Source organism: Ranitomeya variabilis, chromosome 6 (genome assembly GCF_051348905.1).
Source record: "Ranitomeya variabilis isolate aRanVar5 chromosome 6, aRanVar5.hap1, whole genome shotgun sequence".
Lineage (NCBI taxonomy): Eukaryota > Metazoa > Chordata > Amphibia > Anura > Dendrobatidae > Ranitomeya > Ranitomeya variabilis.
The window spans coordinates 577,691,270-577,719,105 of NC_135237.1; the positions used below are offsets into that span (position 1 = coordinate 577,691,270).

The 27,836-nt window shown below is 56.2% G+C and overlaps 1 protein-coding gene across 15 annotated transcripts in view; it reads right to left on the reverse strand.

Annotated features, from left to right (window-relative positions):
- SCRIB (scribble planar cell polarity protein) overlaps nucleotides 1-27,836 on the reverse strand; it is a 182,473-nt gene that overhangs the window by 127,022 nt on the left and 27,615 nt on the right. For 13 of the 15 annotated variants that reach the window (XM_077271498.1, XM_077271496.1, XM_077271497.1 and 10 more), the window contains exons 2-16: nucleotides 25,183-25,300; nucleotides 24,993-25,071; nucleotides 21,130-21,219; nucleotides 20,970-21,026; nucleotides 13,756-13,819; nucleotides 13,600-13,674; nucleotides 9,662-9,806; nucleotides 9,474-9,592; nucleotides 9,158-9,357; nucleotides 8,646-8,812; nucleotides 5,663-5,793; nucleotides 5,460-5,579; nucleotides 5,194-5,379; nucleotides 4,789-5,112; nucleotides 726-788 (exon numbers count right to left, since the gene is read on the reverse strand). In XM_077271498.1, the coding sequence (XP_077127613.1) occupies nucleotides 726-788; nucleotides 4,789-5,112; nucleotides 5,194-5,379; nucleotides 5,460-5,579; nucleotides 5,663-5,793; nucleotides 8,646-8,812; nucleotides 9,158-9,357; nucleotides 9,474-9,592; nucleotides 9,662-9,806; nucleotides 13,600-13,674; nucleotides 13,756-13,819; nucleotides 20,970-21,026; nucleotides 21,130-21,219; nucleotides 24,993-25,071; nucleotides 25,183-25,300 (1,938 nt within the window). The remainder of the gene's footprint in view (nucleotides 1-725; nucleotides 789-4,788; nucleotides 5,113-5,193; nucleotides 5,380-5,459; nucleotides 5,580-5,662; nucleotides 5,794-8,645; nucleotides 8,813-9,157; nucleotides 9,358-9,473; nucleotides 9,593-9,661; nucleotides 9,807-13,599; nucleotides 13,675-13,755; nucleotides 13,820-20,969; nucleotides 21,027-21,129; nucleotides 21,220-24,992; nucleotides 25,072-25,182; nucleotides 25,301-27,836) is intronic. The other 2 variants (XM_077271493.1, XM_077271488.1) reach the window with 1 other exon arrangement.

Below are 27,836 nucleotides of genomic sequence, written 5' to 3' on the forward strand. Positions count from 1 at the left end.
TGATCTCTGGTGATGGATAGGAGGCATTCTCAGTGATGTCACCGCTGATCTCTGGTAATGGATAGGAGACATTCTCAGTGATGTCACCTCTGATCTCTGGTGATGGATAGGAGGCATTCTCAGTGATGTCACCGCTGATCTCTGGTGATGGATAGGAGACATTCTCAGTGATGTCACCGCTGATCTCTGGTGATGGATAGGAGACATTCTCAGTGAGGTCACCGCTGATCTCTGGTGATGGATAGGAGGCATTCTCAGTGATGTCACCGCTGATCTCTGGTGGTGGATAGGAGACATTCTCAGTGATGTCACCGCTGATCTCTGGTGGTGGATAGGAGACATTCTCAGTGATGTCACCGCTGATCTCTGGTGGTGGATAGGAGACATTCTCAGTGATGTCACCGCTGATCTCTGGTGATGGATAGGAGGCATTCTCAGTGATGTCACCGCTGATCTCTAGCCATGATTAGGCGGCATTCTCGTTTATGGCACCACTTCTTCCTCATATCACACAAGATCACTCTCTCCATGCACACATCAGACACTCAGACCCCGGAGAAATAGGACAGACCCCACGCACGTCACCAGAGGACCCTACAGGGGGTGTGCTGGATTTGCTGAGTGATTTGGGGGTTTGGAGGGCAGGGGTGGCTCGCGGGCAGTGGAGGCTCGCGGGCAGTGGAGGGCAGGGGTGGCTCGCGGGCAGTGCCAGGCTGGGTACACACCTCTTCCTCCTCTATCCGAGCAGGCTCAATCAGAAGATTATTCACTTGATCAAACGACACACCCTGTTAGAGCAGCAGACAGACGAGCAGGAGACGGGAGAGAGAGACAGGCATGCGGATTAGTGGAGCAAAATGACCAAAAATACCCAACACCATGAACCCACCTGTAGAGAGGCTCCTCCGGGGCAGACAACAGAGAACAACAGCACAGAAGCAACACACTGAGCCCAGCACTGGATTAGCTTAAATTAAAGGGAACCAACACCAGAAAAACATCCAAGAGTCATCACAGGGCTCGGGGCACTGCAGGTGCAAGTCCTCTTTAAGAGCACACAGGACATTGGCACTGGCGGGGTAACGTGGAGGAGATGCAAAGCTGCAAGACGATAGTAAGTAGGTGAAGGGCGGCGGCACATGACAGCAGAGAGGTGCAGTCTGGGAGCTGACGGGCAGTGGCACACGACAGCTGAGAAGTGCAGTCTGGGAGGTGAAGAGTCATGGTACACAACAGCAGAGAGGTGCAGTCTGGGAGGTGACAAGCCGTGGTACACAACAGCAGAGTTGTAGTCTGGGAGATAACGAGCCTTGCTACATGACGGTGGAGAGTTGCAGTCTGGGAGGTGAAGGGTCAATGGCACACGATAGAGAGGTGCAGTCTGAGAGGAGACAGGTGAATGGACACTAGAGTGGAGAGGTGCAGTCTGGGAGGTGACGGGCCATTGCTCTTGATAGAGGTGCAGTCTGGGAGGTGATGGGTAGTGGCACATGGCAGCGGAGAGGTGCAGTCTGAGAGGTAACGAGCCTTGGTACATGACCGTGGAGAGTTGCAGTCTGGGAGGTGAAGGGCGATGGCACACGATAGAGAGGTGCAGTCTGGGAGGAGACAGGTGAATGAACACTACAGTGGAGAGGTGCAGTTTGGGAGGTGATGGGCGGTGGCACATGGCAGCGAAGAGGTGCAGTTTGGGAGGTGATGGGCGGTGGCACAGGGCAGCGGAGAGGTGGTTTGGGAGGTGACGGGCGATACCAGAGAGGTGCAGTCTGGGATCTGACTGTCATCTTCTGAGGAAGAAGTGTTTGGACTTCGAAACGCGTTGAGAATCTGAATCAATCATCCAGTTTTATCTTCTACCTGCCTGGGTGTTTAATTGTACAGTAGCGCCGGTTTATACGCGATCGGTCACTAGTCTGACCGGTGGATCTGCGGCAACTGTCGACCGACATGCCTTTTGACTAGATACATCAGGTGAGCGCAAACGGATCGTGTGTCTTGATATCTCCCTTGGATAAGACCCTATTTGCACTTTATTTTCTCCTACAGTATTGGTACTATCTGATGGGTAATGGCACAGTTGAGAGGTGCGGCCTGGGAGGTGAAGGGCGGTGGCACACAATAGCAAAGAGGTGCAGTCTGGGAGGTGATGGGCAGTGGCACAAAATAGAAAGTTGCCTCCTGGGAGGTGATGGGCAATAGAACATGATAGAGAGATGCAGTCTGGGAGTTGACAGGAGATGGCACAGGATAGCAGAGGTGCAGTCTGGGATATGACAAATGATGTAATAAGACAGTGGACAGGTGCAGTCTGGGAGAAGTCAGGTGATGGAACACGATAGCAGAGAGGTGCAGTCTGGGAGGTGACACGGGATGGAACACGATAGTAAAGGTGCAGTCTGGGAGAAGACAGGTGATGGAACACGATAGAGAGGTGCAGTCTGGGAGGTGAGAGGTGATGGAACACGATAGCAGAGAGGTGCAGTCTGGGAGGTGACAGGTGATGGAACACGATAGAGAGGTGCAGACTGGGAGAAGACAGGTGATGGAACACGATAGAGAGGTGCAGTCTGGGAGGTGAGAGGTGATGGAACACGATAGCAGAGAGGTGCAGTCTGGGATATGACAAATGATGGAACACGATAGAGAGGTGCAGACTGGGAGATGACAGGTGATGGAACACGATAGCAGAGAGGTGCAGTCTGGGAGGTGACAGGTAATGGAACACGATAGAGAGACGCAGTCTGGGAGAAGACAGGGGATGGAACACGATACAGAGGTGCAGTCTGGGAGGTGACAGGTGATGGAACACCGTAGCAGAGAGGTGCAGTCTGGGATAAGACAGGTGATGGAACACGATAGAGAGGTGCAGACTGGGAGATGACAGGTGATGGAACACGATAGCAGAGAGGTGCAGACTGGGAGATGACAGGTGATGGAACACGATAGAGAGGTGCAGTCTGGGATAAGACAGGTGATGGAACACGATAGAGAGGTGCAGACTGGGAGATGACAGGTGATGGAACACGATAGCAGAGAGGTGCAGTATGGGAGGTGACAGGTGATGGAACACCGTAGCAGAGAGGTGCAGTCTGGGATAAGACAGGTGATGGAACACGATAGAGAGGTGCAGTCTGGGAGATGACAGGTGATGGAATACTACAATGGAGAGGTGCAGTCTGGGAGGTGACAGGCAGTGGCACAACAGCAGAGAGATGCTGTCTGGGACATGACGGGCGGTGGCACAATAGTAGAGAGATGCAGTCTGGGAGATGACAGGTGATGGAACACGATAGCAGAGAGGTGCAGACTGGGAGATGACAGGTGATGGAACACGATAGCAGAGAGGTGCAGTATGGGAGGTGACAGGTGATGGAACACCGTAGCAGAGAGGTGCAGTCTGGGATAAGACAGGTGATGGAACACGATAGAGAGGTGCAGACTGGGAGATGACAGGTGATGGAACACGATAGCAGAGAGGTGCAGACTGGGAGATGACAGGTGATGGAACACGATAGCAGAGAGGTGCAGTATGGGAGGTGACAGGTGATGGAACACCGTAGCAGAGAGGTGCAGTCTGGGATAAGACAGGTGATGGAACACGATAGAGAGGTGCAGACTGGGAGATGACAGGTGATGGAACACGATAGCAGAGAGGTGCAGACTGGGAGATGACAGGTGATGGAACACGATAGCAGAGAGGTGCAGTATGGGAGGTGACAGGTGATGGAACACCGTAGCAGAGAGGTGCAGTCTGGGATAAGACAGGTGATGGAATACTACAATGGAGAGGTGCAGTCTGGGAGGTGACAGGCAGTGGCACAACAGCAGAGAGATGCTGTCTGGGACATGACGGGCGGTGGCACAATAGTAGAGAGATGCAGTCTGGGAGGTGACAGGTGATGGAACACAGCAGTGGAGAGGTGCAGTCTGGGAGATGACAGGTGATGGAACACGATAGCAGAGAAGTGCAGTCTGGGAGATGACAGGTAATGGACCACGATAGCAGAGAAGTGCAGTCTGGGAGATGACAGGTGATGGACCACGATAGCAGAGAGATGCAGTCTGGGAGATGGCTGGCAGTGGCACATGATAGCAGAGAGGTGCAGTCTGGGAGATGACGTGATGGAACACAACAGTGGAGAGGTGCAGTCTGGGAGGTGATGGGGGTGGCACACGATAGAGAGGTGCAGTCTGGGAGAAGACAGGTGATGGACCACGATAGCAGAGAGATGCAGTCTGGGAGATGGCTGGCAGTGGCACATGATAGCAGAGAGGTGCAGTCTGGGAGATGACGTGATGGAACACAACAGTGGAGAGGTGCAGTCTGGGAGGTGATGGGGGTGGCACACAATAGCAGAGAGGTGCAGTCTGGGAGAAGACAGGTGATGGAACACGATAGCAGAGAGGTGCAGTCAGGGAGATGACAGGCGGTGGCACACAACATGTTCTGCAGTGTGAACGGGCCATTAAACACCGCTTGGTAAACATTTAGGTCTTTCCAGCCGCCCAGCCGGTGTAAACCCTTAGTCTGAGGGCAATAACCTCTCCCCCGTCTTCTCTGGTGGTGGGCTGAGGCTGCATGGACCATGTATAGAGACAGGGGTGTAAAGAGATGATTGACTGTCCAGATATCAGTGCCCCTCACGTGTGGATCTTCTACCCCACACTGGTGAATGAGTGAACGATACAGGCCTCGGCAAGTGCAGAAACCAGCGACTTATGTGGCAATGGTGCAGTGATGCAAGTGGGGTGTCATGTAGTGTCTGAGGCTTCTGATATCCCCTGTACCTTGACGTTCTGCTGCGAGCTGTGGTGCCGCTCTTCCCTGCTCTCCTCTGGGGGCCATCCCTCTACCTCGTCCTCTTCTTGCTGCGAGCACCTGAAGAAGCCTTTGTGGTCAACATCTTCGTCAAGGGCATGGGGGCTCTGTCCCTGGAGAAGTGCCACCACCGCCTCCGTGTTGGGCAGCTTGGTGATCTTAGAGTGCTTCTTATAATGGGGGGTGTCCTTGCGGATCAGACGTTTCTTCCCCAGAGACCCCCGGTCCTCGTCAAAGTCGTCATCTTCATCATCGCAGTGTACCAAAGTCTCCTCAGCAAAGTGCACGGAGTGCTGCGGGGGAGAGGTGAAAGACATGAGTGTGCAGAAGCCCCCTGCCTCCTCACGCCATCTTCTAGATCTATACTGAGCTACCTCCACGTATTCCACCTCCATCTCATCCGCCGGCGTCTCGTCTTCCTCCTCCTCCTCCGGCTGTTGGTGCTCTGCTCGGTGCTGTTCTGCGGGATGATGATGATCCTCTTGGTATCCGGCAGAGATTGTGCTGCCGCTATGCTGCGAATCTCCGCTCTGACTGGAAACTCCACTGAGGCGCTTATCCTACAGCGAGAAATCACATACCTCACTCGGACGACGAAAAAAAACGAGGCACCCCCAAGAGCAGAGCACCCCAGGCTCACCTCATCACTGGGGGACGTCGTGTCTGCTCTGGCGATGTAGCCCTCATTGCGACGCTCCTCGATTCCTCTCTTCATCACCTTCAGTTCGCTGGGGTGCGGCGTTGCTCTCCTCTGCAGACCCTGAGAAACCCAGGAGAAAGACAACAGTAAAGGGGCCCAGCAGAGAATGCCCCAGGGCTGCAGAGCATCTCACCAGCTCTTACCCGACGCTCTGCTGCAGCCTCGTCATCCTCCTCCTCAGGTTTCAGCTCCTCCTGGAACTGAATGACACTGATGCGATTCAGGTTCCCGTCTATCCAGCTGTCGTCCATACTGTTCTGCAGAACAGGACTCTCTGTGAACACGAGAGCAGAGCTAAAAACTCAGGCCCGACGAGAGCGAGGGCGGGCGGCCAGAACCGGAGCGAGGGAGGGCGGGAGCGGCCAGAACGGGAGCGAGGGTGGCCAGAAAGGGAGCGAGGGCGGGTGGCCAGAACGGGAGCGAGAGAGGGCGGGGGCTGCCAGAACGGGAGCGAGAAAGGGCGGGGGCGGCCAGAACGGGAGCGAGAGCGGCCAGAACGGGAGCGAGGCAGGGCGGGCGGCCGGCCAGAATGGGAGCGAGGGCGGGCGGCCGGCCAGAACGGGAGCGAGGGCGGGCGGGCAGCCAATACGGGAGCGAGGGCAGGCGGCTGGCCAGAACAGGAGCAAGGAGGGCAGGCGCCTGTCAGAGCGGGAGATTGGCAGAGCGGGCGTCCGGCCAGAACGGGAGCGAGGGCGGGCGGCCAGAACGGGAGCGAGGGCGGGCGGCCAGAACGGGAGCGAGGGCGGGCGGCCAGAACGGGAGCGAGGGCGGGCGGCCAGAACGGGAGCGAGCAAGGGCGGCCAGAACGGGAGCGAGCAAGGGCGGCCAGAAAGGGAGCGAGCAAGGGCGAGGGCGGCCAGAAAGGGAGCGAGCAAGGGCGAGGGCGGCCAGAACGGGAGCGAGGGCGGCAGAACGGGAACGAGGGAGGGCGGGCGGCCAATACGGGAGCAAGGGCAGGCGGCTGGCCAGAACAGGAGCAAGGAGGGCAAGCGCCTGTCAGAGCGGGAGATTGGCAGAGCGGGCGTCCGGCCAGAACGGGAGCGAGGGCGGGCGGCCAGAACGGGAGCGAGGGCGGGCGGCCAGAACGGGAGCGAGGGCGGGCGGCCAGAACGGGAGCGAGGGCGGGCGGCCAGAACGGGAGCGAGGGCGGGCGGCCAGAACGGGAGCGAGGGCGGGCGGCCAGAACGGGAGCGAGCAAGGGCGGCCAGAACGGGAGCAAGCAAGGGCGGCCAGAAAGGGAGCGAGCAAGGGCGAGGGCGGCCAGAAAGGGAGCGAGCAAGGGCGAGGGCGGCCAGAACGGGAGCGAGGGCGGCAGAACGGGAACGAGGGAGGGCGGGCGGCCAATACGGGAGCAAGGGCAGGCGGCTGCCTAGAACAGGAGCAAGGAGTGCAGGCGCCGGCCAGAGCGGGAGATTGGCAGAGCAGGCGTCCGGCCAGAAAGGGAGGGAGGCAGGGCGTCCGGCCAGAACGGGAGCGAGGGCGGGCGGCCAGAACGGGAGCGAGGGCGGGCCGCCAGAACGGGAGCGAGGGCGGGCGGCCAGAACGGGAGCGAGCAAGGGCGGCCAGAACGGGAGCGAGCAAGGGCGGCCAGAACGGGAGCGAGCAAGGGCGGCCAGAACGGGAGCGAGCAAGGGCGGCCAGAACGGGAGCGAGCAAGGGCGGCCAGAACGGGAGCGAGCAAGGGCGGCCAGAACGGGAGCGAGCAAGGGCGGCCAGAACGGGAGCGAGCAAGGGCGGCCAGAACGGGAGCGAGCAAGGGCGAGGGCGGCCAGAACGGGAGCGAGGGCGGCAGAACGGGAACGAGGGAGGGCGGGCGGCCAATACGGGAGCGAGGGCAGGCGGCTGCCTAGAACAGGAGCAAGGAGTGCAGGCGCCGGCCAGAGCGGGAGATTGGCAGAGCGGGCGTCCGGCCAGAAAGGGAGTGAGGCAGGGAGTCCGGCCAGAACGGGAGCGAGGGCGGGCGACCAGAACGGGAGCGAGGGTGGGCGGCCAGAACGGGAGCGAGGGCGGGCGGCCAGAACGGGAGCGAGGGCGGGCGGCCAGAACGGGAGCGAGGGCGGGCGGCCAGAACGGGAGCGAGCAAGGGCGGCCAGAAAGGGAGCGAACAAGGGCGGCCAGAAAGGGAGCGAACAAGGAGGGCGGGCGGCCAGAACGGGAGCGAAGGCGTGCGGCCAGAACGGGAGCGAAGGCGGGCGGCCAGAACGGGAGCGAGGGCGGGCGGCCAGAACGGGAGCGAGGGCGGGCGGCCAGAACGGGAGCGAGGGCGGGCGGCCAGAACGGGAGCGAGGGCGGGCGGCCAGAACGGGAGCGAGGGCGGGCGGCCAGAACGGGAGCGAGGGCGGGCGGCCAGAACGGGAGCGAGGGCGGGCGGCCAGAACGGGAGCGAGGGCGGGGGGCCAGAACGAGAGCAAGCAAGGGCGGCCAGAACGGGAGCGAAGGCGGGCGGCCAGAACGGGAGCGAGGGCGGGCAGCCAGAACGGGAGCGAGGGCGGGCGGCCAGAACGGGAGCGAGGGCGGGCGGCCAGAACGGGAGCGAGGGCGGGCGGCCAGAAAGGGAGCGAACAAGGGCAGCCAGAAAGGGAGCGAGCAAGGACGAGGGCGGGCGGCCAGAACGGGAGCGAAGGCGGGCGGCCAGAACGGGAGCGAGGGCGGGCAGCCAGAACGGGAGCGAGGGCGGGCGGCCAGAACGGGAGCGAGGGCGGGCGGCCAGAACGGGAGCGAGGGCGGGCGGCCAGAAAGGGAGCGAACAAGGGCAGCCAGAAAGGGAGCGAGCAAGGACGAGGGCGGGCGGCCAGAACGGGAGCGAAGGCGGGCGGCCAGAACGGGAGCGAGGGCGGGCGGCCAGAACGGGAGCGAGGGCGGGCGGCCAGAACGGGAGCGAGGGCAGGCGGCCAGAACGGGAGCGAGGGCGGGCGGCCAGAACGGGAGCGAGGGCGGGCGGCCAGAACGGGAGCGAGGGCGGGCGGCCAGAACGGGAGCTAGGGAGGGCGGGCGGCCAGAACGGGAGCTAGGGAGGGCGGGCGGCCAATATGGGAGCGAGTGCGGGCGGCAGGAACGGGAGTGAGGCAGAGCGGGCGGCTGGCCAGAAAGGGAGCTAGGGAGGGCGGGCGGCCGGACAGACTGTACCGATGCTTGGGGACGCCTGCTGTGGCAGGAGGTAACAGGTTAACACTTTGGATCCCGTCTTCTCATCGTCTTCCGTCTGAAATTTGAGCATTGGCTGTGACTGGTTCTCCGCCAACCACAGCGCCTTCAGGTTGAGGTTCGTCAGAGCAAAGGGCAAATTCAGCAGCCTGAGGAGGACACAAAATCTCCACTTACAACAGAGGGAGAGGTGCAGAAGATGCAAAGACCACCCACAATCGCCCCAATCGAGTGACACCCCCTGCAGCTGCCCATGTCCAATCATACCCCCATATCCCGTGACCTCTTCCTCCCATGACACCCACCTCGTACTCCTTCCATCCTGTGACGACATCTCACCACAATCTTTTAGGCCTCATTTATTAAGACTTGTTGCCCATAGCGACCAATCAAAGGGCAGCTTTCAGTTTCGCACAGCACAGTAAGAAATGAAAGCTGTGCTGTGATTGGTTGCTATGGGCCGCTCTGGCATTGAGGCCCAGTCTACCACACACCTGTTGCCGGCCACATCCAGCACGTGCAGCTCGGTGGCGCTGGCGAGCTCTGGCGGGAGGGCGCTCAGCTGATTATCGCGCAGACACAGCATGTTCAAACTGGAGCAGCCGCCGATCTCCCCGGGCAGAGACGACAGACGGTTGCGATCCACATTCAGGTTGGTCAATTTTGTGAGGTTTCCAATGGACTTCGGGAGATGCTGGAGGGAAAACAGCCGACAACCATACTGTAAATAGTGTGCGAGGTTGTCGGCCCCGGCCCATTACTGGCACCCCGCCTGTGTACATGTGAGGTTGTCGGCCCCCCGGTACGCACCGTCAGCAGGTTCTCGGTCAGGATAATCTCGCTCAGGTTCTCACAGTCCCCGATGGCCTCTGTGACCTGGAGCAGCCGGTTCTGGTCGATCTTCAGGATGGAGAGCTGCTTCAGCTGACCTGCGAGGGAATGACAGACGTGAGTCCGCGGACGCAGGAGCAGATGAGGGCTCGTCGCAGGTCACTGACCGATGCCCGCCGGTATGCTGCCCAGCTGGTTCTGAGAGAGCAACAGGTCGGTGAGGGAGATGAGGCCGCTGATCTCCGCAGGAAGCTGCTCCAACTTATTCTCCGACACGTCTAGACAAACCAAACGCCGGAGATTCCCCAGTTCCTGCAACACAGACATGACCCACATCAATGGCCCGAAACCCCCGGGGAGAGGCCGCCACCACCAGAACCCCTGGAGGAGAGGCCGGAGCCACAGGGGGAAAAAGTCACCAGTGCCTGAGCCAGAAGAGGAAAAAGTCACCTGCACCTGAGCCAGAAGAGGAAAAAGTCACCTACACCTGGGCCACAGGAGGAAAAAGTCACCAGCACCTGAGCCACAGGGAGAAAAAGTCACCAGCACCTGAGCCACAGGAGGAAAAAGTCACCAGCACCTGAGCCACAGGGACAAAAAGTCACCAGCACCTGAGCCACAGGAGGAAAAAGTCACCAGCACCTGAGCCACAGGGACAAAAAGTCACCAGCACCTGAGCCACAGGAGAAAAAAGTCACCTGCACCTGGGCCACAGGAGGAAAAAGTCACCAGCACCTGAGCCACAGGAGGACAAAGTCACCAGCACCTGAGCCACAGGAGGACAAAGTCACCAGCACCTGAGCCACAGGAGGAAAAAGTCACCAGCACCTGAGCCACAGGGGGGAAAAAGTCACCAGCACCTGAGCCACAGGGACAAAAAGTCACCAGCACCTGAGCCACAGGAGGAAAAAGTCACCAGCACCTGAGCCACAGGGAGAAAAAGTCACCAGCACCTGAGCCACAGGAGGAAAAAGTCACCAGCACCTGAGCCACAGGAGGAAAAAGTCACCAGCACCTGAGCCACAGGGGGGAAAAAGTCACCAGCACCTGAGCCACAGGGACAAAAAGTCACCAGCACCTGAGCCACAGGAGGAAAAAGTCACCAGCACCTGAACCACAGGAGAAAAAAGTCACCTGCACCTGGGCCACAGGAGGAAAAAGTCACCAGCACCTGAGCCACAGGAGGACAAAGTCACCAGCACCTGAGCCACAGGAGGACAAAGTCACCAGCACCTGAGCCACAGGAGGAAAAAGTCACCAGCACCTGAGCCACAGGAGGAAAAAAAGTCACCCGCACCTGAGTCACAAGAGGACAAAGTCACCCGCACCTGAGCCACAGGGGGAAAAAGTCACCCGCACCTGAGCCACAGGGGGAAAAAAGTCACCCGCACCTGAGCCACAGGGGGAAAAAGTCACCAGCACCTGAGCCACAAGAGGACAAAGTCACCAGCACCTGAGCCACAAGAGGACAAAGTCACCAGCACCTGAGCCACAGGAGGACAAAGTCACCAGCACCTGAGCCACAGGAGGACAAAGTCACCCGCACCTGAGCCACAGGACAAAAAGTCACCCGCACCTGAGCCACAAGAGGACAAAGTCACCCGCACCTGAGCCACAGGGGGAAAAAGTCACCAGCACCTGAGCCACAGGGGGAAAAAGTCACCCGCACCTGAGCCACAGGGGGAAAAAGTCACCAGCACCTGAGCCACAAGAGGAAAAAGTCACCAGCACCTGAGCCACAAGAGGACAAAGTCACCCGCACCTGAGCCACAAGAGGACAAAGTCACCAGCACCTGAGCCACAAGAGGACAAAGTCACCCGCACCTGAGCCACAAGAGGACAAAGTCACCCGCACCTGAGCCACAGGAGGAAAAAGTCACCAGCACCTGAGCCACAGGGGGAAAAAGTCACCAGCACCTGAGCCACAAGAGGAAAAAGTCACCAGCACCAGAGCCACAAGAGGACAAAGTCACCAGCACCTGAGCCACAAGAGGACAAAGTCACCCGCACCTGAGCCACAGGAGGAAAAAGTCACCAGCACCTGAGCCACAGGAGGACAAAGTCACCAGCACCTGAGCCACAGGAGGACAAAGTCACCAGCACCTGAGCCACAGGAGGACAAAGTCACCCGCACCTGAGCCACAAGAGGACAAAGTCACCCGCACCTGAGCCACAGGGGGAAAAAGTCACCAGCAGCTGAGCAACAGGGGGAAAAAGTCACCCGCACCTGAGCCACAGGGGGAAAAAGTCACCAGCACCTGAGCCACAAGAGGAAAAAGTCACCAGCACCTGAGCCACAAGAGGACAAAGTCACCAGCACCTGAGCCACAAGAGGACAAAGTCACCCGCACCTGAGCCACAGGGGGGAAAATTCACCAGCACCTGAGCCACAGGGGGGAAAAGTCACCAGCACCTGAGCCACAGGGGGAAAAAGTCACCAGCACCTGAGCCACAGGGGGAAAAAGTCACCAGCACCTGAGCCACAGGGGGAAAAAGTCACCAGCACCTGAGCCACAGGGGGAAAAAGTCACCAGCACCTGAGCCACAGGGGGAAAAAGTCACCAGCACCTGAGCCACAGGAGGAAAAAGTCACCAGCACCTGAGCCACAAGAGGACAAAGTCACCAGCACCTGAGCCAGAAGAGGACAAAGTCACCAGCACCTGAGCCACAGGGGGAAAAAGTCACCAGCACCTGGGCCACAGGAGGAAAAAGTCACCCGCACCTGAGCCACTGGAGGAAAAAAAGTCACCAGCACCTGAGCCACAGGAGGAAAAAGTCACCAGCACCTGAGCCACAGGAGGACAAAGTCACCAGCACCTGAGCCACAGGAGGAAAAAAAGTCACCCGCACCTGAGCCACAGGGGGAAAAAGTCACCCGCACCTGAGCCACAGGGGGAAAAAGTCACCAGCACCTGAGCCACAGGGGGGAAAAAGTCACCAGCACCTGAGCCACAGGGGGAAAAAGGTCACAGCACCTGAGCCACAAGAGGAAAAAGTCACCAGCACCTGAGCCACCGGAGGAAAAAGTCACCAGCACCTGAGCCACAGGGGGAAAAAGTCACCAGCACCTGAGCCACAGGGGGAAAAAGTCACCAGCACCTGAGCCACAGGGGGAAAAAGTCACCAGCACCTGAGCCACAGGGGGAAAAAGTCACCAGCACCTGAGCCACAGGGGGAAAAAGTCACCAGCACCTGAGCCACAAGAGGAAAAAGTCACCAGCACCTGAGCCACAAGAGGAAAAAGTCACCAGCACCTGAGCCACAGGAGGAAAAAGTCACCAGCTACTGAGCCACAGGGGGAAAAAAAAAGTCACCAGCACCTGAGCCACAAGAGGACAAAGTCACCAGCACCTGAGCCACAGGAGGAAAAAAGTCACCAGCACCTGAGCCACAGGGGGAAAAAAGTCACCAGCACCTGAGCCACAGGGGGAAAAAAGTCACCAGCACCTGAGCCACAGGAGGAAAAAAAGTCACCCGCACCTGAGCCACAAGAGGACAAAGTCACCCGCACCTGAGCCACAGGGGGAAAAAGTCACCAGCACCTGAGCCACAGGAGGAAAAAGTCACCAGCACCTGAGCCACAGGAGGAAAAAAAGTCACCCGCACCTGAGCCACAAGAGGACAAAGTCACCCGCACCTGAGCCACAGGGGGAAAAACTCACCAGCACCTGAGCCACAAGAGGAAAAAGTCACCAGCACCTGAGCCACAGGAGGAAAAAGTCACCAGCACCTGAGCCACAGGAGGAAAAAGTCACCAGCACCTGAGCCATAGGAGGAAATAGTCACCAGCACCTGAGCCACAAAAGGAAAAAGTCACCAGCACCTGAGTCACAGGAGGAAAAAGTCACCAGCACCTGAGCCACAGGGGGAAAAAGTCACCAGCACCTGAGCCACAGGAGGAAAAAGTCACCAGCACCAGCATCACAATTGCCTGATCCACAGGAGAAGCCACCTTCAAGACTACATGCTCCATACCGGCAACCACTTCCTCCAAGCTCACATGCTACTGGAGCAGTCGCCACCATCCATGCCAGCTGCACTGCCACCAACCACCATGCTGCAGTGTCCTCCCGTCCCCTAATGTCATGACCCTGGAATACTGACCGGAGGTAATGCAGACAGCTGGTTTCTATCCAGCCACAACTCCCTCAGGTTGGGCAGCGCCCCGAGCGTGTCTGGCTATAAAGGGAGAAAAAGGAGAAGGATTTGTCCATGGGAAATCTGCGCAGCCCCGTACCCAGCGAGGGATGGGAACCTTACCAGAACCTGCAGATCATTGCTCCCCAGGTCCAAATGTTCCAACTTAACCAGGAATGATAGAGATCTGGAACACAAACGTAGAACTGAGACATGTGCCAGAGGCTATGGGGTCACCAACATGCAGTGTACAGAAAGTCTACATGCCCCGGATGCACAGGCTTTTGTCATGTAACTAATTCTACCAAGAAGAATCCTCTCAGGACTTCTTCCTCCTTCAGTATCAACCAATAATCTGTACAAATCCACTGAGGAACGATATATTGAAATATTTTTCAGTGGCTAAAGAGAAATAAAGTACAATAATGTGATTGCATAAGTGTGCACACCCTCATAATCAGGGCTGGGGTAGTGCTCAGAATCAGCTGATCACATGACCCCCATGTTACACAGAGGTTAGCGCTCGGCCGCCATCATTTCCTGCGATTCTGATCCCAGAGAAAGTGTCCCTGCTCTCGGAGGATTTTCCTGTAAACAGCTGACAACACAGCAAAGGATCTCAGTGTAGAAAGTTGTCAAGAGAAAGGACAAATACAGGTATCAGATCTACCATGGACTCTGAAGATGTCACAAGAAGGGGCTGAAATCTGGCACCACAGCGACATTACCGGAAGTGGACGTCCCTCAGATATTGGGGAAAAGACAAGAAGGACTTTGCCTCTGGAGGCCGACGGCAACATTAGAGGAGCTGCAGGGATTTCTGGCCAGTCCTAGTGGTGTCCTACAGGTGACCACAATCTCCCGTATTCCTCACATCTCCGGCCTGTGGGGTCGGGGGGAGACGGAGCCTTTTCTTACATATAAACCTCCAGGCCGGCGATGTTCTGCCAAATCCTTCATCACATCCGCCAGAAGTAGGAAACGTGATCTGTCTGATGAGACCGAGGGGGAACTCTGTGGCCATAATCCCAGATGGTGGGGGCAGCATTGTACTCTGGGGAAATAGCCAAGGGGGAGGGGATTATGGACAGAACAAATAGACAATTTCACATCAAAACCTTTGGCCTCTCCTGAAAAGCTGATGAGGAGGAATTTCACCTCAGCGACAATGACCGAAAGAGACCTCCAAATCACCAAAACAACAGCTTCACCTGGAGAAGACCAAGTTGTGGAACGGCCGAGCACAGATCTGAACCAAGGAGCAATCTGTGGTGACCTGAAGAGGGCGCCGTACACAGTAGATGCCCCGCAATCTGTGGTGACCTGAAGAGGGCGCTGTACACAGGAGATGTCCCGCAATCTGTGGTGACCTGAAGAGGGCACTGTACACAGGAGATGTCCCCGCAATCTGTGGTGACCTGAAGAGGACGCCGTACACAGGAGATGCCCCGCAATCTGTGGTGACCTGAAGAGGGCGCTGTACACAGGAGATGCCCCTGCAATCTGTGGTGACCTGAAGAGGGCGCTGTACACAGGAGATGTCCCCGCAATCTGTGGTGACCTGAAGAGGACGCTGTACACAGGAGATGTCCCCGCAATCTGTGGTGACCTGAAGAGGGCGCTGTACACAGATGCCCCCGCAATCTGTGGTGACCTGAAGAGGGCGCTGTACACAGGAGATGCCCCCGCAATCTGTGGTGACCTGAAGAGGACGCTGTACACAGGAGATGTCCCCGCAATCTGTGGTGACCTGAAGAGGGCGCTGTACACAGGAGATGTCCCCGCAATCTGTGGTGACCTGAAGAGGACGCTGTACACAGGAGATGTCCCCGCAATCTGTGGTGACCTGAAGAGGACGCTGTACACAGGAGATGCCCCCGCAATCTGTGGTGACCTGAAGAGGACGCTGTACACAGGAGATGTCCCCGCAATCTGTGGTGACCTGAAGAGGACGCTGTACACAGGAGATGTCCCCGCAATCTGTGGTGACCTGAAGTGGGCGCTGTACACAGATGCCCCCGCAATCTGTGGTGACCTGAAGAGGGCGCTGAACACAGGAGATGTCCCCGCAATCTGTGGTGACCTGAAGAGGGCGCTGAACACAGGAGATGTCCCCGCAATCTGTGGTGACCTGAAGAGGACGCTGTACACAGGAGATGTCCCCGCAATCTGTGGTGACCTGAAGAGGACGCTGTACACAGGAGATACACCTGCAATCTGTGGTGACCTGAAGAGGACGCTGTACACAGGAGATACACCTGCAATCTGTGGTGACCTGAAGAGGGCGCTGTACACAGGAGATGTCCCCGCAATCTGTGGTGACCTGAAGAGGACGCCGTACACAGGAGATGTCCCCGCAATCTGTGGTGACCTGAAGAGGGCGCCGTACACAGGAGATGTCCCCGCAATCTGTGGTGACCTGAAGAGGGCGCTGTACACAGGAGATGTCCCCGCAATCTGTGGTGACCTGAAGAGGGCGCTGTACACAGGAGATGTCCCCGCAATCTGTGGTGACCTGAAGAGGGCGCTGTACGCAGGAGATGTCCCCCGCAATCTGTGGTGATCTGAAGAGGACGCTGTACACAGGAGATGTCCCCACAATCTGTGGTGACCTGAAGAGGGCGCTGTACACAGGAGATGCCCCCGCAATCTGTGGTGACCTGAAGAGGACGCTGTACACAGGAGATGTCCCCACAATCTGTGGTGACCTGAAGAGGGCGCTGTACACAGGAGATGCCCCCGCAATCTGTGGTGACCTGAAGAGGACGCTGTACACAGGAGATGTCCCCACAATCTGTGGTGACCTGAAGAGGACGCTGTACACAGGAGATGTCCCCGCAATCTGTGGTGACCTGAAGTGGGCGCTGTACACAGATGCCCCCGCAATCTGTGGTGACCTGAAGAGGGCGCTGAACACAGGAGATGTCCCCGCAATCTGTGGTGACCTGAAGAGGGCGCTGAACACAGGAGATGTCCCCGCAATCTGTGGTGACCTGAAGAGGACGCTGTACACAGGAGATGTCCCCGCAATCTGTGGTGACCTGAAGAGGACGCTGTACACAGGAGATACACCTGCAATCTGTGGTGACCTGAAGAGGACGCTGTACACAGGAGATACACCTGCAATCTGTGGTGACCTGAAGAGGGCGCTGTACACAGGAGATGTCCCCGCAATCTGTGGTGACCTGAAGAGGACGCCGTACACAGGAGATGTCCCCGCAATCTGTGGTGACCTGAAGAGGGCGCCGTACACAGGAGATGTCCCCGCAATCTGTGGTGACCTGAAGAGGGCGCTGTACACAGGAGATGTCCCCGCAATCTGTGGTGACCTGAAGAGGGCGCTGTACACAGGAGATGTCCCCGCAATCTGTGGTGACCTGAAGAGGGCGCTGTACGCAGGAGATGTCCCCCGCAATCTGTGGTGATCTGAAGAGGACGCTGTACACAGGAGATGTCCCCACAATCTGTGGTGACCTGAAGAGGGCGCTGTACACAGGAGATGCCCCCGCAATCTGTGGTGACCTGAAGAGGACGCTGTACACAGGAGATGTCCCCACAATCTGTGGTGACCTGAAGAGGGCGCTGTACACAGGAGATGTCCTCGCAATCTGTGGTGACCTGAAGAGGACGCTGTACACAGGAGATGTCCCCGCAATCTGTGGTGACCTGAAGAGGACGCTGTACACAGGAGATACACCTGCAATCTGTGGTGACCTGAAGAGGACGCTGTACACAGGAGATACACCTGCAATCTGTGGTGACCTGAAGAGGGCGCTGTACACAGGAGATGTCCCCGCAATCTGTGGTGACCTGAAGAGGACGCCGTACACAGGAGATGTCCCCGCAATCTGTGGTGACCTGAAGAGGGCGCCGTACACAGGAGATGTCCCCGCAATCTGTGGTGACCTGAAGAGGGCGCTGTACACAGGAGATGTCCCCGCAATCTGTGGTGACCTGAAGAGGGCGCTGTACACAGGAGATGTCCCCGCAATCTGTGGTGACCTGAAGAGGGCGCTGTACGCAGGAGATGTCCCCCGCAATCTGTGGTGATCTGAAGAGGACGCTGTACACAGGAGATGTCCCCACAATCTGTGGTGACCTGAAGAGGGCGCTGTACACAGGAGATGCCCCCGCAATCTGTGGTGACCTGAAGAGGACGCTGTACACAGGAGATGTCCCCACAATCTGTGGTGACCTGAAGAGGGCGCTGTACACAGGAGATGTCCCCGCAATCTGTGGTGACCTGAAGAGGGCGCCGTACACAGGAGATGTCCCCGCAATCTGTGGTGACCTGAAGAGGGCGCCGTACACAGGAGATGTCCCCGCAATCTGTGGTGACCTGAAGAGGACGCCGTACACAGGAGATGCCCCCGCAATCTGTGGTGACCTGAAGAGGACGCTGTACACAGGAGATGTCCCCGCAATCTGTGGTGACCTGAAGAGGGCGCTGTACACAGAAGATGTCCCCGCAATCTGTGGTGACCTGAAGAGGGCGCTGTACACAGGAGATGTCCCCGCAATCTGTGGTGACCTGAGGAGGGCGCTGTACACAGGAGATGTCCCCGCAATCTGTGGTGACCTGAAGAGGGCGCCGTACACAGGAGATGCCCTTGTAATCTGGTGACCTGAAGAGGGCGCCGTACACAGGAGATGCCCCCGCAATCTGTGGTGACCTGAAGAGGGCGCCGTACACAGGAGATGTCCCCGCAATCTGTGGTGACCTGAAGAGGGCGCCGTACACAGGAGATGCCCCCGCAATCTGTGGTGACCTGAAGAGGACGCTGTACACAGGAGATGTCCCCGCAATATGTGGTGACCTGAAGAGGACGCTGTACACAGGAGATGCCCCCGCAATCTGTGGTGACCTGAAGAGGGCGCTGTACACAGGAGATGCCCCGCAATCTGTGGTGACCTGAAGAGGGCGCTGTACACAGGAGATGCCCCGCAATCTGTGGTGACCTGAAGAGGACGCTGTACACAGATGTCCCCGCAATCTGTGGTGACCTGAAGAGGGCGCCGTACACAGGAGATGTCCCCGCAATCTGTGGTGACCTGAAGAGGGCGCCGTACACAGGAGATGTCCCCGCAATCTGTGGTGACCTGAAGAGGACGCCGTACACAGGAGATGCCCCCGCAATCTGTGGTGACCTGAAGAGGACGCTGTACACAGGAGATGTCCCCGCAATCTGTGGTGACCTGAAGAGGGCGCTGTACACAGAAGATGTCCCCGCAATCTGTGGTGACCTGAAGAGGACGCCGTACACAGGAGATGCCCCCGCAATCTGTGGTGACCTGAAGAGGGCGCTGTACACAGGAGATGTCCCCGCAATCTGTGGTGACCTGAAGAGGACGCCGTACACAGGAGATGCCCCCGCAATCTGTGGTGACCTGAAGAGGGCGCTGTACACAGGAGATGCCCCCGCAATCTGTGGTGACCTGAAGAGGGCGCTGTACACAGGAGATGTCCCCGCAATCTGTGGTGACCTGAAGAGGACGCCGTACACAGGAGATGCCCCCGCAATCTGTGGTGACCTGAAGAGGACGCTGTACACAGGAGATGCCCCGCAATCTGTGGTGACCTGAAGAGGGCGCCGTACACAGGAGATGCCCCGCAATCTGTGGTGACCTGAAGAGGGCGCCGTACACAGGAGATGTCCCCGCAATCTGTGGTGACCTGAAGAGGGCGCCGTACACAGGAGATGTCCCCGCAATCTGTGGTGACCTGAAGAGGACGCTGTACACAGGAGATGTCCCCGCAATCTGTGGTGACCTGAAGAGGGCGCTGTACACAGGAGATGTCCCCGCAATCTGTGGTGACCTGAAGAGGGCGCCGTACACAGGAGATGTCCCCGCAATCTGTGGTGACCTGAAGAGAGCGCCGTACACAGGAGATGCCCCCGCAATCTGTGGTGACCTGAAGAGGACGCTGTACACAGGAGATGTCCCCGCAATCTGTGGTGACCTGAAGAGGGCGCTGTACACAGGAGATGTCCCCGCAATCTGTGGTGACCTGAAGAGGACGCCGTACACAGGAGATGTCCCCGCAATCTGTGGTGACCTGAAGAGGGCGCCGTACACAGGAGATGTCCCCGCAATCTGTGGTGACCTGAAGAGGGCGCTGTACACAGGAGATGTCCCGCAATCTGTGGTGACCTGAAGAGGGCGCTGTACACAGGAGATGTCCCCGCAATCTGTGGTGACCTGAAGAGAGCGCCGTACACAGGAGATGCCCCCGCAATCTGTGGTGACCTGAAGAGGGCGCTGTACACAGGAGATGTCCCCGCAATTTGTGGTGACCTGAAGAGGGCGCCGTACACAGGAGATGCCCCCGCAATCTGTGGTGACCTGAAGAGGGCGCCGTACACAGGAGATGTCCCCGCAATCTGTGGTGACCTGAAGAGAGCGCCGTACACAGGAGATGCCCCCGCAATCTGTGGTGACCTGAAGAGGGCGCTGTACACAGGAGATGTCCCCGCAATTTGTGGTGACCTGAAGAGGGCGCCGTACACAGGAGATGCCCCCGCAATCTGTGGTGACCTGAAGAGGGCGCTGTACACAGGAGATGTCCCCGCAATTTGTGGTGACCTGAAGAGGACGCTGTACACAGGAGATGTCCCCGCAATCTGTGGTGACCTGAAGAGGACGCTGTACACAGGAGATGTCACCGCAATCTGTGGTGACCTGAAGAGGGCGCTGCACACAGGAGATGTCCCCGCAATCTGTGGTGACCTGAAGAGGGCGCTGCACACAGGAGATGTCCCCGCAATCTGTGGTGACCTGAAGAGGACGCTGTACACAGGAGATGTCCCCGCAATCTGTGGTGACCTGAAGAGGGCGCTGTACACAGGAGATGTCCCCGCAATCTCTGGTGACCTGAAGAGGACGCTGTACACAGGAGATGCCCCCCAATCCGACATGTGCCGACTGATCGACCCCGACTCAAAAACACTTAACGCTGCCAGAAACTCATAGGAGCCTGCAACAAGTATTAGTGTACGGGTGTGCAGATTTATGCAACCACATTATTGTAAGGCTTTATATCTCTTTCTTTGGATTTGTGCAGATTTTGGCAACTATAAAAAGGGATGAAGGTTCTCAAATGATTCCTCTCGGTGACACAAGTCGGGGTGTGAAGACTTTATATCCACCGTCTGAGAGCAGAGATTGGCACAGGTGGCACGCGCTCTATACACACTATGAGCATCGGCAGACCCCCGGCAGCACACAGACCGAGCTCGGATGGTCCCGGCCCCGCACAATATACCCCAGCATGTGTGACCCGAGGGCAGTCATGGGGGGCACAGCCCACAACGGCCGGACCCCCGGTGAATACTCACGTAGGCACAGATTTCAGGAGGTTTTCTCGCAATTCCAACGTCACTAAGTTCGCCAAACTAAAAATAAGAATAATTCCATGAAACGGAGACGAACGTTCACTCAGCAGCAAAATCCCCCAAAATGGTGGGCAGCGAGGTGCGGAGACCGGAGACCACTCACTTGCCGATATCATTGGGCAGCGACTGCAGGGACACGTCATTCAGAGCCAGGTGCGCCAGGCTGCGGAGCTGGGTAAATCCATCGGGCAGCCTGCAAGAAGGGTGGAAAACCATCAACCAGCATCTGAAGACCCTCAGACTGAACGCGGACCACCCAGTATATCAGGGCGCTGCAATGTGCTGCCACCAGGGGTGAAAGAACGCAGGGTCTTCCTGCAGTACTCCACACTGACCACATGGTGGCGACAGTCAAATATATCCAACACGGCTCAGGGAGATACACTGTACATACGGGGGTCTCTATACACACACACCATTAATACGGGGGTCTCTATACTCACCATTAATACGGGGGTCTCTATACACACACACCATTAATACGGGGGTCTCTATACACACACACCATTAATACGAGGCTCTCTATACACACCATTAATACGGGGGTCTCTATACACACACACCATTAATACGGGGGTCTCTATACACACACACCATTAATACGGGGGTCTCTATACACACACACACCATTAATACGGGGGTCTCTATACACACATACCATTAATACGGGGGTCTCTATACACACACACCATTAATACGAGGCTCTCTACACACACCATTAATACGGGGGTCTCTATACACACACACCATTAATACGGGGGTCTCTATACACACACACCATTAATACGGGGGTCTCTATACACACACACCATTAATACGGGGGTCTCTATACACACATACCATTAATACGGGGGTCTCTATACACACACACCATTAATACGAGGCTCTCTACACACACCATTAATACGGGGGTCTCTATACACACACACCATTAATACGGGGGTCTCTATACTCACCATTAATACGGGGGTCTCTATACACACACACCATTAATACGAGGCTCTCTATACACACCATTAATACGGGGGTCTCTATACACCCACACCATTAATACGGGGGTCTCTATACACACACACCATTAATACGGGGGTCTCTATACACACACCATTAATACGGGGGTCTCTATACACATACACCATTAATACGGGGGTCTCTATACACACACACCATTAATACGGGGGTCTCTATACACACACACCATTAATACGGGGGTCTCTATACACACACACCATTAATACGGGGGTCTCTATACACATACACCATTAATACGGGGGTCTCTATACACACACACCATTAATACGGGGGTCTCTATACACATACACCATTAATACGGGGGTCTCTATACACACACACCATTAATACGGGGGTCTCTATACACACACACCATTAATACGGGGGTCTCTATACACACACACCATTAATACGGGGGTCTCTATACACACACACCATTAATACGGGGGTCTCTATACACACACACCATTAATACGGGGGTCTCTATACACACACACCATTAATACGGGGGTCTCTATACACACACACCATTAATACGGGGGTCTCTATACACACACACCATTAATACGGGGGTCTCTATACACACACACCATTAATACGGGGGTCTCTATACACACACACCATTAATACGGGGGTCTCTATACACATACACCATTAATACGGGGGTCTCTATACACACACACCATTAATACGGGGGTCTCTATACACACACACCATTAATACGGGGGTCTCTATACACACCATTAATACGGGGGTCTCTATACACACACACCATTAATACGGGGGTCTCTATACACACACACCATTAATACGGGGGTCTCTATACACACACACCATTAATACGAGGCTCTCTACACACACCATTAATACGGGGGTCTCTATACACACACACCATTAATACGGGGGTCTCTATACTCACCATTAATACGGGGGTCTCAATACACACCATTAATACGGGGGTCTCTATACACCCACACCATTAATACGGGGGTCTCTATACACACACACCATTAATACGGGGGTCTCTATACACACACACCATTAATACGGGGGTCTCTATACACACACACCATTAATACGGGGGTCTCTATACACACACACCATTAATACGGGGGTCTCTATACACACACACCATTAATACGGGGGTCTCTATACACACACACCATTAATACGGGGGTCTCTATACACACACACCATTAATACGGGGGTCTCTATACACACACACCATTAATACGGGGGTCTCTATACACACACACCATTAATACGGGGGTCTCTATACACACACACCATTAATACGGGGGTCTCTATACACACACACCATTAATACGGGGGTCTCTATACACACACACCATTAATACGGGGGTCTCTATACACACACACCATTAATACGGGGGTCTCTATACACACACACCATTAATACGGGGGTCTCTATACACACACACCATTAATACGGGGGTCTCTATACACATACACCATTAATACGGGGGTCTCTATACACACACACCATTAATACGGGGGTCTCTATACACACACACCATTAATACGGGGGTCTCTATACACACACACCATTAATACGGGGGTCTCTATACACACACACCATTAATACGGGGGTCTCTATACACACACACCATTAATACGGGGGTCTCTATACACACCATTAATACGGGGGTCTCTATACACACACACCATTAATACGGGGGTCTCTATACACACACACCATTAATACGGGGGTCTCTATACACATACACCATTAATACGGGGGTCTCTATACACACACACCATTAATACGGGGGTCTCTATACACACACACCATTAATACGGGGGTCTCTATACACACACACCATTAATACGGGGGTCTGTATACACACACACCATTAATACGGGGGTCTCTATACACACCATTAATACGGGGGTCTCTATACACACACACCATTAATACGGGGGTCTCTATACACACACACCATTAATACGGGGGTCTCTATACACACACACCATTAATACGGGGGTCTCTATACACACACACCATTAATACGGGGGTCTCTACACACACCATTAATATGGGGGTCTCTATACACACACCATTAATACGGGGGTCTCTATACACACACCATTAATACGGGGGTCTCTATACACACACCATTAATACGGGGGTCTCTATACACACCATTAATACGGGGGTCTCTATACACACACACCATTAATACGGGGGTCTCTATACACACACACCATTAATACGGGGGTCTCTATACACACACACCATTAATACGGGGGTCTCTATACACACACACCATTAATACGGGGGTCTCTATACACACACACCATTAATACGGGGGTCTCTATACACACACACACCATTAATACGGGGGTCTCTATACACACACACCATTAATACGGGGGTCTCTATACACACCATTAATACGGGGGTCTCTATACACACACACCATTAATACGGGGGTCTCTATACACACACACCATTAATACGGGGGTCTCTATACACACACACCATTAATACGGGGCTCTCTACACACACCATTAATACGGGGGTCTCTATACACACACACCATTAATACGGGGGTCTCTATACACACACACCATTAATACGGGGGTCTCTATACACACACACCATTAATACGGGGGTCTCTATACACACACACCATTAATACGGGGGTCTCTATACACACGCCTTTAGTATGGGGGTCTCGTGATGCATTACACATGTTCGGCCCCTTCTCCGTCACTGAGCGGTGACCTTTCGCTTACACTCAGGACCTGGCACCTACAGCCGCAGTCACACAGCTGGAGATTGGTTACAATGTGTCAGTGCAGTTATTGCTCAGCTCACAGAGGAGGTCGGCACAGACACAGGGTAACAAACCCTCAGCAGGACCAGGTCACACGCCTCATTGAGCCCAATGGTTGGGGTCCCGGTAACACCCCTCCCGCCAGTATTATTACCTGGACAGCGGGTTCCCACTGAAATCCGCAATCTCCAACGATTTGCAAAACTTGATGCTTTCAGGAATTTCAGGAATGTCTGAAAAAAAAAAAAAAAAAAAGAGAAAAAAAAAAAAGAAAATGAAAGACTGGAGGGAGATTGGGCCCCGCGGGCCCCCAGCGGAGGACTCACCATTGCAGGAGGACTCACCATTGCGGGAGATGTCCAGCTCCACCAGCTGCATGAAGTTGGCCACCTCGGGGGGCAGACGCTGGATCTCATTGTCGCTCAGTCCGAGCTTCCTCAGATTCAGCAACCGGAAGAAAGGCTGAAGAGAGAAAAGACGGGGTCAAGACCCTGCGCTCAGCCCACCGCCAGCAACGGGGGCCCCGACATATCCCGCCGCAACGGGGCCCCGACGTATGCCGCCAGCAATGGGGGCCCCGACATATCCCGCCAGCTACGGGGGCCCCGACATATCCCGCCAGCTACGGGGGCCCCGACATATCCCGCCAGCTACGGGGGCCCCGACATATCCCGCCAGCTACGGGGGCCCCGACATATCCCGCCAGCTACAGGGGCCCCGACATATCCCGCCAGCAACGGGGGCCCCGACATATCCCTCCAGCAACGGGGGCCCCGACATATCCCGCCAGCAACGGGGGCCCCGACGTATCCCGCCAGCAACGGGGGCCCCGACGTATCCCGCCAGCAACGGGGGCCCCGACGTATCCCTCCAGCAACGGGGGCCCCGACATATCCCGCCAGCAACGGGGGCCCCGACGTATCCCGCCAGCAATGGGGGCCCCGACATATCCCGCCAGCAACGGGGGCCCCGACGTATCCCGCCAGCAACGGGGGCCCCGACGTATCCCGCCAGCAACGGGGGCCCCCGACGTATCCCGCCAGCAACGGGGGCCCCCGACGTATCCCGCCAGCAACGGGGGCCCCGACATATCCCGCCAGCTACGGGGGCCCCGACATATCCCGCCAGCTACGGGGGCCCCGACATATCCCGCCAGCTACGGGGGCCCCGACGTATCCCGCCAGCAACGGGGGCCCCGACGTATCCCGCCAGCAACGGGGGCCCCGACATATCCCGACAGCTATGGGGGCCCCGACATATCCCGCCAGCTACAGGGGCCCCGACATATCCCGCCAGCTACGGGGGCCCCGACATATCCCGCCAGCTACGGGGGCCCCGACATATCCCGCCGGTAACCGGGGTCCCTACGTATGCCGCCAGCTGCAGCCCTGCGACAATCAGTGAAGGTGGACACAGCCGAGAGCTTATGACAATTGCATCGAGTGTAGTCAGTCAATGCTTTGCGAGCTCCACTCATCTCTGCTGGTTTGTTACAATGTATCAGTCCAGGAAGCACCAGGATACAAGCGAGGCCGATAAAGGCCCACTGCTGGAAAGGCGTACACAGAGGTGAGTGCAGAGGAGCCTCCTCCATACACTGCAGAGTGTCAGCTCCTGTGCTCAGAGCACAGAGGAGGGGGGAATGTAACGCGGCAGCCGCACAGCAGACAGGAAGCATCCACTTCCCAAAACAGCGGGAGGAAGCAGGAAGGAATCAGAGCGCTGGAGAAACACACAGATATTCAAGAGCTGGGGTATATGGTGGATATAAAAGTCTACTCGCCCCTGATAAAACCCCCAGGCTTATGTCATGTAAAGAATCGGACCAAAAATAATTATTTCAGAACTCCTTCCCCTTTAATGTTGCCAAAAATCTGCACAAATCCAGAGACAAACAAACTGAAAACGTTTGGGATAATAATGTGGTTGCACAAATCTGCACATCAATATTTAGCTGCAGTCCCCTGTGAGTTGTCCATAATCCCCTCCCCCTTGGCTAATGCCTCAGAGCACAATGCTGCCCCCACCATGCTTCACGGTGGGGATGGGAGTCTTCTGGTGATGACCGGTGTCGGCGTTACACCTTCTGGGATTATGGCCACAGAGTTCCCCCTCTGTTTCCTCAGACAGATCACGTTTCCTACTTCTGGCGGATGTGATGGAGGATTTGGCAGAACATCGCCGGCCTGGAGGTTTATATGTAAGAAACTAGATGGTGGCCTGATTCTAACGCATCGGGTATTCTAGAATATGTATGTAGTTTATTTATGAAGATTTTAGAATAATACATTGAATACACAGGACTGCGCCTGTCGCTGATTGTTCGCGGCCGGCCATGTAGTATATAGCACAGCCACGTATAGCACAGCCACGTAGTATATCGCACAGCCACGTAGTATATCGCACAGCTCACGAAGTGTATAACAGCCCACATAGCATATAACACAGTCACGTACTTTATAACAGCCCGCGTAGTGTATAACACAGGCCACGTAGTGTATAACACAGGCCACGTAGTGTATAACACAGGCCACGTAGTGTATAACACAGGCCACGTAGTGTATAACACAGGCCACGTAGTGTATAACACAGGCCACGTAGTGTATAACACAGGCCACGTAGTGTATAACACAGGCCACGTAGTGTATAACACAGGCCACGTAGTGTATAACACAGGCCACGTAGTGTATAACACAGGCCACGTAGTGTATAACACAGGCCACGTAGTGTATAACACAGGCCACGTAGTGTATAACACAGGCCACGTAGTGTATAACACAGGCCACGTAGTGAATAACACAGGCCACGTAGTGTATAAGGGTACTTGTCCACTTTCAGGATGGCCGGCGGTTTGGACGGAGCGGCAAACCCGCTCTGCCCTAAGCCCCGCCCCCTTCTGTGACACGATGATGACGGATATGTTCATTGCGCACATCCGGGATCATCGCACCCCACACATAGGACCCTGTGATACACCTTGTGGTGGCGCAGCGTCGCC